The following is an 11,838-nucleotide window of genomic DNA, read 5'->3' as shown; positions in this document are numbered from 1 at the left end:
AGGATAGATGATTTATATCGATACAAGGTATGCATATGCATGAGGTTGTTTCTCTGCTGAGCAGATTCTCTGGTATCTAGACATCTGTGAATGTCTTCCACTCTGATTTGACGATTGAATCCGATCGATCGGATAAAGCCGACGAACCATTTGCCCACTTGCATCTCCTTTGTGTTTATCTCACTCTCTCCCTCGATCTGACAGACAAAAGCATACGAGCCCTCCTCCTCATCCTTCGACTTTGACCTGAATGATACCCATCCAATTGATCGAGTAAGACCGTCTGATCATGGCATACGATCTCGAGCCTCTTCCCCGGACCGATACTCCATCGGACTATACACGATTCAAATTCGACCCTGCCAATGTGGGCGATAAGAGGATAGTAGGGTTATTGGCATGTCAACGTGAGTATGAACGTGCTCGACATATCCCATCAGCTTTTCGCCTATTTGATTTGAGGAAGAGTGCTTGATGACATATCGAGATCATCATGACAGAATGGAGACAAGACTGAGTTGCTAAATTACCTCCTTCTCATATTGGATAAACAGGTGATCCCCTACTCCGTTCGCTTAAGACTAGAATTCACGCCGTTAGAGAAGCAAGCATCAAAACTGCCCCACCACCCAAGGGAAAAGGAAACAAGAAGAAGAATGATACACCCCAAGAGACAGCGAAGGCAGAGGACAGAGGGAAACTGTATGAGGTGGAATTGTTAGATACGGTGATCTTTCCTGAAGGTGAGTGGTACCTCTCAGAATCTACATCAACAAGCGATACCTTGCGTGGTTATATCGTCAGCTGACATCTCGTATTCTAGGCGGTGGACAACCTTCCGATACGGGACGTCTGAATATCCTAGATCCCAATGGAGGTACAAGGCAGTCTTTTGTGATCGAGAGTTGTCTAAGGAAGAAACTTGATAGTGTACATCTGGTGAGGATCCCACCTGGTACCGAGGTAGATATGAAAGAAGATGATGAGGTTGAAGTCGTGGTAGATTGGGACAGGAGAGTAGACCATGTAAGTCTATCGATGACACAAAATATCATGGATGAATCATAAAAGAAGAGCATGATTCATCGGCGATAAACGTTTGTGCTGATGGTAGGGTTCATGATTGTAGATGACACTTCATACCTCACAACATCTCCTCTCAGCTATACTAGACACCATGAATCTTCCAACTCTAAGCTGGTCGATGCACCCTCATCCATCGCTCGAAGCTCCCTATGTCGAATTGCCAAGAAGCTTGACTCAGAGCGAAGCGGAAGAAGTGGAGAGGAAGTGTAACGAGCTGATATCGGAGGGAAGGAAAGTATGGGTCGACGTGAGCATACAAGGTCAAGATGGTGTTGCGGAAGTGACCACAGCGGTGGATGATGGAGCGGTAGAGGAGAGGCTGAAGGTTGGGAAAGGGATTCCGGAAGATTATGATGGGGTGAGTCATGGTCTTAGCGCTGTTCATATCCTTGGCCCCCTCCGGTATTACATATCCAATATGGTTTAATCCAAACAGAGACGCAACATAACCTTTACGTCTCATTCATCGGCCACTTCTTCATTTATGTTTCACAAAGACTGACTCAGATCAACCTTGCAGGGTGTCATTCGACATATCAATATCGACCAAACCGACCGAAACGCATGTTGTGGTACACAAGTACCCACCCTATCCCTCATATCTCTCATGCACATCATCCCTCCTACACAATCTTCATCATCAGCTACAAAACTGTATTTCGTAGCTGGACCCAGAGCAGTTCGGTACTTACAACAGAGCTCAAGACAGCTTAGTAACGTTGCGAAAGTTATTGGAGCAGGTAGAGCAGACGCGGTAGAAAGGATGGAGACGCTAGAAAAGAACCGTAAAGATCAATTTGATGCTGTGAAAAATCTGAAAAATGAATTATCAAAGATCGTCATTGAGAATGCGTTGGCAGAGGGACGGAAAGAAGAGAATCAAGGTGTGATTTGGATAAGGAGAGACAATCCCTCGACGAATGATTTCGATTTTTTAGGATCAGTTTCGACCACTTTCATTTCAACAGCTCAGCCTCAAGATCAAAAAGACCCTCTGATTATCTCAACTTCCACGCCTTCATCTAAAGATGCGACCAGCCAACAGAATTTGGTGATTGTACATTCTACCAATAACGATTTAGCCAAAGAGGCTAACGAGCAGATAAAGAAGGGACTGGGAAGTAGAGTGAAAGGTGGTGGGGCGAGGGGTAAGTATATGTCGAAAGTTGATGGCAAATGGGGTTCAAGTGAGGATGATCTGATACAAGGGATAATCGATGATCTAAGGAAGGAAAGATCAGGATGAACTTGCGTAGCGGGTAACAGGGCCAATAGGATCAACCATGATCAGTGCCGGAAAACAAGGCTCAGTACGGGCTTGGACACCTGAAAGTATGTTGTATTTCCAGATTAAAAACAAAAGATAGATAGATCCAGGTAGATGAAGCATGTTTCTGTGAACATGCATGAAATGGCTGATTATCTCAGTGGATAACTGTTCTCGGCCCTTGTGACTTACATAGCCAAGCGAGGTTGTGATCATAGCGTGAGCATTATCACGAGAATGGTCTCTCGCCTTGTACCTCCATTCTGGTTGCATACAGGACTCCATCCAAGTACAGAATGGCACTGCCGATGTGGTACAATGATTCCAACACGACGATCAGGTACGAGGCACATGTTTACGAGATGGTACGAGACATCTTGCCGTACCAACTGATGTACAGTACGAGTATCTCTTGTGCGATGCATACAGCGTACACTTCTTCCTTTCACTTTTGTAGACGGACTGAGAGTGGATTGCCTGCTTTCTGGAACGGAAGAAGGTCGGGCCAAAAGGTACAGGTACAGTACCGGCGAATGAAAGGAATGGATGATTTCCCGAAAGGATCCTGTTGCGTAAGACTGTGGAGATAGACCATTATTCATGCGTACGTATACGCTTGAAACTCCAAATAGACTTGTTAGAGTATTTCTGTTGGTTCGAGCTTGTTTGTGAAGTGCGTATCTTTGTCAAGAAAGAAGCAATCAAATCACTTTCTGGATGAGTCGTCTATGGGAACGAAGCAATGAGCTCTTGTTTTCAAGACTCTTGTACATACGTACGGCAGTGAGGACATAGCAGTAACCTATTATAGTACCCTCAATGAAGCTCACGCTGAATTGGTCTGTCGGATCGAATTACACACGCGTGAATATACAAAATGTTGGCTCAGACACGATGGTGAGAGAGAAAAAGAAAACACTAATCGATGGTTACTGGTGATTCACCAAGATTAATTAAAGTTACATGTCGATTATGGGAGATTGATCTGTCCCATGGTATAGGGTGTGAATCCTTGACTCCTGACTGGCGAGAACGATAGATAGGTGAGCCTCACTTCAGTTCACGAAGATCATCTGTGCTTGCTTTATCCCTTGGATGATCCGCCGAGATGGTACTGTACCCGTATTGGCATGTACAGGAGTAAGCATGGAGGACAGGTGCCGGAAGTTGCATCAATCTAAGGATCATCCTGAGTGCCGTGCAGTACCGCAATCCAGCTCGAGTTCCCACAAATGAAACATGCATACGGCATGACACGTTCAGGGGAATATTTTATTAACTTTCACCCTTTGAGAGTAGGAAGGGAAGGACTAAACTTAATTTAGTTTCCTTGCTTTTTTCTGGCAAACGAACGTAATTTAAACTTTTGCGTGGCGGTCGCGATCGTGGTAACGATCAACCTTCACGTTTGTATGTACTGTGCGATGTTCTTCTTTCGGGTGGAGTTAAGCTTCTGGTCTATGTCCGTGCTACTATATATGACACGGGCTGTCTCATGGTTTGACTTAGCTTATCGTAATCTCGGAGTCGGGATGGGGCTTATACCCTCCATGCTAGTAGTGGTCACTCATATAGTGATGAAGATCTCTTCTTTTCTTCCTTATCACGTTGTTATGGGATATCGTCCGAACTTAAACTTCGTGTTGTGTTGATCAGATGTTTACAAGACCAGGGACCAAAACCCACATGCATATCATATATCGGTACAGGTGATATCCACTTTCAAGCTTCGTCCTCGTGTCTCTGAATTTACTGGAATCACTGTTGATCTTAAAATACCAGAATCGACATTCCAGTCAAATAGCATACAATATACAATATCTGGCCCTCGCTACTAGACAACCAATTTATTTCTGATATCCAATTGACATAACCTCCTCAGCCAGCGGAAATCATCTGCGACCAGCCGAATCATCGACATTCCTTCATCCAGAATCTGGTACCTCTGCAAAATCAATTCATTCCAATCCAATCGCATCGATTCAGTGGTCCCCTTAGTTGGTCTCATTAGCTAGTCCAGACCTCACGTCGCCAATTTTGGCTCATTTTGGTAGAGATATATCATCAAAATGGCGAGATCTATAATATCTAACCACTCGTGAGTATCTGGACAGTCATCGTGATTGTCATGCAGCACAGTGCTCCTCTCAATTCCCTGCAACTGAAAGAGAAGAGTATTTCAGCTCATGGTCGCCACGTTGGAGTCGTTTGATTCGGTGTTCCGGCGTTAAAGGTCTTGGGACAGATTGGACGCGCCCAAAAGGGTAATTTGATCTAGCGCCACTGTGCATCCTTTGGGTGAATTCAATCTGATGTAGCGTGGGAGGAGAGGAGGAACGCGTGGAAGTCATGCTGACAGTTTTTCTCACTATTCGTATGACCCCCAGATCGGATATGTATCACCACCACCACCACCATACAAATAACAACCCTCCTCACCAACCATATCCATACCCATACCCATACCCTCAAGATCATCACTACTCCCCTTCTCATCACCATCAACAAGCAGCCTCGTATCACAGGTGAGTCTCGATCTTGATCCTTTATGAGATTCTGTGTGGAGAAGCGATTATGCCTTTCACATCATGGCTGTAACACAGAACATTGTTTGATTGTGATGGGATGGAATGATGGATGGGTAGATTATCGTGTGGTTAACCCTATTCCTCGCGTGGTTTACACGATGCAAACACGTCTTTTCAACATCATCCCCTTCTGTCTGTCCCTCATCATCAACAATCATCGTCGTCTTCTGGCCCCCAAAACCTCCCTATCAGTGCATACCATTTCCAACAGAGCGGGTCTAGCCCTGTGTTCGTTCTGTGCAGTTTAAGCGATGAATGAAAAAGTGACAAATGTGCTGATCAGATAGTCTTCCGCTGCTTTCGTCTTCTGTTATCAGATCTCGACATAGTTCGAACCCCTCTCAATTACCTACACTAACCTTCCAAAAACCCTCACCGAACGAGCAGACTTCGCACGTTCTTCCACCTCTTCTATATCCCAAATCCCACCATCGCGTCGACCACGTCGATCCAAACAATCGATATCCTTCATCATCAACACCTAGAAACCATCCACATACGTTCGGCTTAAGACCCAACTCCAGTAAATACACCTCTTCAAGAATCGTATCACCCACTTCTCGAGCGAGTGATTTAGCAAAATACGCCATGACTACGAACAAAGACGAAAAGCCCATCATCGATTCGGATGGTAACGCCAGAGATCGATCGGCAAGTGCAGAGAGAAGATCATTACCACCTTTATCTAGCAGTCCAAACACCAATACACTTTCGATTGACGTAGAATTATCAAGAAAGAGAAAAGAAAGGGATGGTGATGAATTGTTATCACCTGGTACACCCAACTCGACATCTTCATTCTTGATGACTCCTCAATTCAATCCTGCTGAACCCTCTCCAAATCATAAAAGACGATTATCCATCATTGAACATCTAGCCTTGCAAGAGGAAGATAAATCGTTTAATGGACCAAGTAGACTAGTCTCCATGAAAGGTGAAGAACCTTTCCCATGGTACAAGAGCTCCTACGATCTCCCTCATTTCCAACAAGAACCAATCACCGTATTCCCAGTTCAATACCAGATCTACCAACAGCCCAACCAGAATCAAAATACCAACGGTTCAGCTCAACAACAAGGCACCGACAATACTACAGTTGGACAACAAAACAATAATAACAATAGTGTTCCATTAGATCCTACTTTATCGTCGATCCGATCTAGCGTAGCACCCAATTCCAATGGTCAACAAACACAAAATCTTATTGATCCTTCCCTTGGCACTGCGCCTGAACTTCGTTTCCCCGATGCCGAGACACTAGCTTCAGCTACTGCTTCACCATCAAAGGACATACCTGGGGAAGCCAACACCCAAGCTGCCCTGGCTGCAGTCAATACCCCTACCCTTACTGCTGAAGATGCAGCTGCACTCTTATCTGTACCTCAAGCGATCGATGCTCAGGGTGAGGGCGGTGGATCAAAGAAGGAACAGCCATTCTCGAGATCACCCGAATTGAGGGTAAGCCACAAGTTGGCGGAAAGGAAGAGAAGGAAAGAGATGAAAGAGTTGTTCGACGAGCTGAGGGATGAATTGCCAAGTGATAGAGGGATGAAAGCTTCCAAATGGGAAATACTAAGTAAAGGTGAGTGGTTCAAGTCTCTTCTTGACAATTACAAGAAACATGTCACTAATGGGATGATTTGCGGTTAATAGCTATTGATCATATTCGACAATTGAAATCGGGCCAAGAACAGATGGTCCGAGAGATCGATCATCTAAGAAGAGAAGTGGATATTGCCAGAGGAGGTACGGGAGCCTACACTCACTCGTACCCTACTTACAACTTGGCTGGCACTTATCCACCGACTCAAAATACCTTTACGAGTACATCTGCCGCGACTACACCTGTTACTGCCAATGCAGGTAATGGTCAAGCTCAACAATCTCAACAGCAGCAACAAACCCAACAACAAAATCAGCAGCCTCAGCAACAACAAGTTCAACAAACACCGGCGCAACAACCTGATCAGTTGAATCAGATAAAGGCTGATGTGCCTCAAGCTACTACTCAGTAAATTGGACCAAGCAAGTACGAAGAGCATGAGCAAGGATGGTAAATAGACGAAATATTGTGCAGAAGAAGATCAATTTTTTCTATTAGTCTATTTTATTTGAGTTTCGTCTGTTCACACTCGATTGAGGTTTTGCTTTCAGCTTATCAATTTCATGACATTGTATTTTCTCTTTCATTCGTTCTCTTCGAAACCAAAACCGATTATCTCAATTCCACTTTTTCGACCTTGATTCTTGAATATACACGGATCTCTCCAAAGTAAATTTTCAATTAAGCTGTAAAGAAGTCACTGAGTATAAATGGATATATAACTAAGTAAACGTATATGATTATGTGTATGTATATGTACATGATCATCTCACTACGGCAGTTCAGCGACAATTGGTTTTTCAAATATATTCAGAACCGTACTTTTAATTTGATACGAACGAGACGGACGAGATGTACAAAATATCAGATCAGACGATACTTCAACATGCAATTTAGATATCATAACAATTACATCATTTTGCATCTCACTCTACATTTAATGAAGAAAATCATATATCATTCCCATTTCATCGATCTTTTTCTCTCTTATTTGGAGACTGAAGTCGAAGCCTCCTTGACCAACTGTTCTTTCCTATCTACAACGGCTTTTTTGATCTCGTGTAATCTCTGTCTCTCCTCTTCGTTCAAGTGTGGATCGGATTCTATAAGATCCAGTAATTTAGAATTAGTCAATCATTAGATGTATTGTATACCAAGTCAGACTCACCCAAGATAGCTCTCCATGTATGATCTTCATGTGGGGTTCTGGGATCTTCAGTCTTGGATGAATCGAAGCCCGTCAATAGAGCTGAAGCCATCAAGAGCCCAACGGTGAGACCTATGATTGTATTTACCGTAATACATCAGCACCAAGTTTACGAAAGCTTGCAACGACAGGTGGTAGGGAAAGAGGGAAGAGGGAAGAAAGAAGAGCAGCCCAACCCACCTTGAGCCCACATACGAGCTTGGACTACTTTCTGAGAAGTTGTTTGATGTTTGTTTCGATTGACCAATGCCCATGCTACACCTAATGAACCGACCCAACTGTATTGGGAAGATTGTCAGCTCATGTTAGGAAGGAGATCCATATTGAAACAAGATGTCTCTAGTCGGAATCCCACTGATGTACTTTGTCTACTTTCATCATCATCTACCAGTTCCCTCTTCCCCATTGCTAGCCGTTGGTACACAGTCACTTCGATCTCCCTCTCTCTTTCCACCTCATCATCGTATCCCGATTGAGAAACTACGACTCACCTCGCCCCTACCAACCCATATTTATGTCTCCCCGCCCAATCCGCCAATTTCTGCACTGAACTCAGACTCTGCCATCGCTCATGTTCGATCTGAGCTTCCCTGTCCAATTCCCTCTTGGCAACTCCCTCATATTGAGATCGAGTGAATGCCTCTCCCGACTTCTCAGCCGTGATGGATATGCATGGTACGATGAGCATGACAAAGCCAAAGGCTTTAGCTGGTGAAGGTAAGTTTCGGTAGGCTGTTACTCGAGAGTTGAGTATATAGTATGTAGGTAAGGATAAACCTATACCGTAGAATAGACCTCGGACACCACCGTTGATGGTCGCATCGTTATATGCTCGAATGTCTTCGGCTGTTGCTAACTACATCATGGGAGTGAAGGAAGTCAGTGAGGTGGAGCTGGAACAAGGGGAGAGAGCGGGCACTTGCCTTCATTTTGAATTAGAAGGTTGGTTTACCTGGTGTGTATGAGATGAGTTGGAGTGGAGATTGTGTCGTGTTCAGTGATTGATAGGTTATACAGCGTATGTTCTTGTATGTATATATATACAGATGGGATGCAATGATGATGTCGATGCTACGAGTAGAGAACAACCAAAAAATCAAAACTCAAAAACCAAATGAGTGGATCTTGTGGATGATAAATTGAGAATGACGTCCGTTGATTTCTGTTGTCATTATATTCCGTTATACGCACGAGGGTCAAGATCGAATTCGGATTCGGAAATATAACAAAATAACGTTATGTCACAGATTTCAGCTGGCTACACATGCATACATCCACTCTCGGATGATATCGCATCCTTCTTTTGCTCACCTTTCAAAGAACTTTTACATCCTGGCCAGGTCTAGCGAGCTTACACATGCTCTCTTACAAAGAAAAGATGAGATGAAGGAATAACAGATCTGCGTCGTTATTCATCCGCAAATCCGAATAATCTCATTCGACTAACTTACTAATGATGATGATCGATTTCGTGCTTCGCTTCACGAGCTTACTCCGAATATTGACTGACAAATAGCCGTACACAGATTGACTAATGCATGAACGATACTACCAACGTATCTCACAAGGATATAACGGTACAACATAAAATACAATCTATTGTCAGAGGACAGTATTCCGAATCATTGGCTGTAAACGTGCTCTGAATTCATCACCTCTTGATGACTCCGTACTCGTAATCCGAATTCAGTCCACTTCATCGTGTTCATTGGGCTATACCTCTCCCTTCAGCTTCCTCGTACACCTCATTGAACCCTCTACCAATCAACATCCTTCGAATCTCCTGCGTTCCCGCTCCGACAGTGTATAGTCGGGAATCACGAAGTAGACGACCAGCGGGGTAGTCTGTGGAATCATGGGGTTGTCAGCTTAGAGTCTCAACACGGCACCGTTACAGCTTACCGTTGATGTATCCATTACCACCCTGCCGTCATATTCATCAGCATCTAACCTTCCTCCGAAAAGATTGACAACTGTCAAATGACTCACCAAACACTGTTGAGCTTCCATAGCCACCTCTACAGCTCTATCCGAAGAGTACAAGATCGCACCGGCACAATCCTACGATATCGGGCAGATCAGTCGCTGTCACTGCTTTAACGATACCCTCACTCACCTGCCTGGAGACCTTCCCGGCATCGCAGGCTCTAGCCACAGCATAGACATAAGCTCGAGAAGCGCTAAGCTTGGTATACATGTCTATCAACCGATATCCATCAGCCAATCGGCCGATCGTGCAGCTAGTCGTAAACTTGATAACTGACCTGCCAGTTTCCCCTGTATCAGTTGGAACGTTCCGATCTTCTTACCAAACTGTTTTCTCTCGTGGGTATAATCCAAAGTCAGATCTAAAGCGGCTTGCATGATTCTACAAGTCAGCTTGAAAGTCAGCTTGCGGTGATTCCCCATTGCGCGAATGTGAATAGAACGGCAAGCTCACCCTAAAGGTCCACCACTCAAGACCAATCTTTCGAGGTCTAGGCCAGACATCAACACCGAAGCTCCTTTTCCCACCTGACCTAGCACATTCTCTAGGTATACAACAGACTTCAGCTATGAATGATATCCAACCGTATGTCCAGGACTTTTAATCGTGTAGAACCTAATCTCACCTTCGGGTATCTCAACATTATCGAAAAATAGTTCAGCAGTTGGTGATCCTCTCATCTACAAGACGAGTGAAAAATCAGCATTCTGCTTCTTTGATCCATCGGACCTTGGCATAGCAGACGAAAATTTGAGAACTCACACCAAATTTATCCAACTTTTCACCAACTTCAAATCCCTTAAAGCCTCTTTCAACCAGAAAAGCAGTCATACCTTTACTTGGTGCGACTGAAGTATCGGATTTGGCGTAGATTAGGAAAGTCGAAGATACAGGTGCGTTTGTTATCCTGCAATCGAATCCATATCAACATCAACAACAAAATAGGTCCATCACTGAATTCAACAGCAATTCTAATTCCATTCTCCTTACAACATCATTATAGTGGTTGGTTCATATACACTTACCAGCATTTCGAACCATTCAATATCCATTTCCCACCTTTCATCTCCGCTTTGGTCCTCATTGACACTACGTCGGATCCGGCGTTGGGCTCTGACATCGCTAGAGAACCGATATGTTCGCCTGATAAGAGTTTCGGCAGGTATTTGGATTTTTGGTCGTCGGCTGTAAAGTAGATATACGAAGAGCGGAAGTGAGAGCGTAAGACGTAGAGTGGAAAACAGATTCATTCGATTCAGTCAGCTAGCCAATAAGCCGTATGTGGATATCTGATTTGAGTTGGACTTACTTCCCCATCGGTTCAGTTGGTTGACCATCAGATTAGAGTGTGCCTAGCGATATGTACAATAATCATGAGCATGTACCATAGTAGGCTGTACAATGAATACTTTATAGGGGTATGAATGACCACGCACACCATAGCTCAAAGCGATACTCGCCGAAGCTCTACTGAGTTCTATTCACACCGACAGCACCGCATAAGTCAAATGGGCATCAGTGATTCATTCCTATCCATACGGATATACATTAGACAAGTTGTTCATCGTGCAGGATGATACTCACCCTCCATAGCTATAGTATGTTCCAGATACCCCAACCCCAGCCCACCCCATTTCTCAGGGACTGTCACTCCCAGCAAACCCATCTCACCGAGTTTTGGGAATATGTCCTACTCCATACAGTCCATACATATCAGCTCATCTATCCAGCTTGATGTGACCACATAGGCTAAGTTGGTTAGCGAAGAGAAACGCACGTACCTCTGGCAAATGGTTACTCTTATCGATCTCTTCTGCCCTTGGTGCAATCTCCTTCTGAGCGAAATCATGAACTACATTTCGGAACTGCAGGACCACAAAGATCATATGTCAGCTCACTACGTTCTCACACTACTGTTATGATGAAAACACGGTAGCTCACTTCTTCTTGTGATTCTGTCAGACCTGCTACAGCGACGTTATAAGATGTGTAATGTCTGATAGTTCCGGGTAATCGAGGTAAGAGTGATCGGGAGGCGATTAATGGGATTGTAGTCGTCCGTATCATGTTGAATTGCTCAAGCCGTCTAAGTCTTGCTCT

The 11,838-nt window shown here is 44.2% G+C and overlaps 4 protein-coding genes across 4 annotated transcripts; 2 read left to right on the top strand and 2 right to left on the bottom strand.

The window, feature by feature from the left end:
• Positions 1-289: 289 nt before the first annotated feature.
• V865_004368 (uncharacterized protein) lies at positions 290-2,332 on the top strand (the record flags this gene model as incomplete). Its single annotated transcript, XM_066228149.1, has 5 exons — positions 290-407; positions 555-743; positions 824-1,026; positions 1,130-1,444; positions 1,607-2,332. The coding sequence occupies 5 exons, from the start codon at positions 290-292 to the stop codon at positions 2,330-2,332; spliced, it is 1,551 nt and encodes a 516-aa protein (XP_066084246.1).
• Positions 2,333-5,529: 3,197 nt separating this feature from the next.
• Positions 5,530-6,956, top strand: V865_004367 (uncharacterized protein; the record flags this gene model as incomplete). The annotated part of the gene is made up of 2 exons (XM_066228148.1): positions 5,530-6,523; positions 6,595-6,956. The coding sequence occupies 2 exons, from the start codon at positions 5,530-5,532 to the stop codon at positions 6,954-6,956; spliced, it is 1,356 nt and encodes a 451-aa protein (XP_066084245.1).
• Positions 6,957-7,531: 575 nt separating this feature from the next.
• On the bottom strand, positions 7,532-8,680 carry V865_004366 (uncharacterized protein; the record flags this gene model as incomplete). Its single annotated transcript, XM_066228147.1, has 5 exons — positions 7,532-7,647; positions 7,713-7,823; positions 7,932-8,029; positions 8,243-8,603; positions 8,671-8,680. The coding sequence occupies 5 exons, from the start codon at positions 8,678-8,680 to the stop codon at positions 7,532-7,534; spliced, it is 696 nt and encodes a 231-aa protein (XP_066084244.1).
• A 776-nt stretch (positions 8,681-9,456) lies between these two features.
• V865_004365 (uncharacterized protein) lies at positions 9,457-11,805 on the bottom strand (the record flags this gene model as incomplete). The annotated part of the gene is made up of 14 exons (XM_066228146.1): positions 9,457-9,596; positions 9,654-9,675; positions 9,741-9,812; positions 9,868-9,950; positions 10,016-10,119; positions 10,192-10,282; positions 10,364-10,418; positions 10,501-10,645; positions 10,764-10,923; positions 11,048-11,090; positions 11,175-11,215; positions 11,323-11,428; positions 11,520-11,603; positions 11,680-11,805. The coding sequence occupies 14 exons, from the start codon at positions 11,803-11,805 to the stop codon at positions 9,457-9,459; spliced, it is 1,272 nt and encodes a 423-aa protein (XP_066084243.1).
• Between the last annotated feature and the right edge of the window lie 33 nt (positions 11,806-11,838).

This window comes from Kwoniella europaea, chromosome 1 (assembly GCF_036810445.1).
Source record: "Kwoniella europaea PYCC6329 chromosome 1, complete sequence".
In the NCBI taxonomy this organism is placed as follows: domain Eukaryota; kingdom Fungi; phylum Basidiomycota; class Tremellomycetes; order Tremellales; family Cryptococcaceae; genus Kwoniella; species Kwoniella europaea.
The sequence above is the reverse complement of the archived record's forward strand: the minus strand, read 5'-3'. Positions and strand labels throughout refer to the sequence as shown.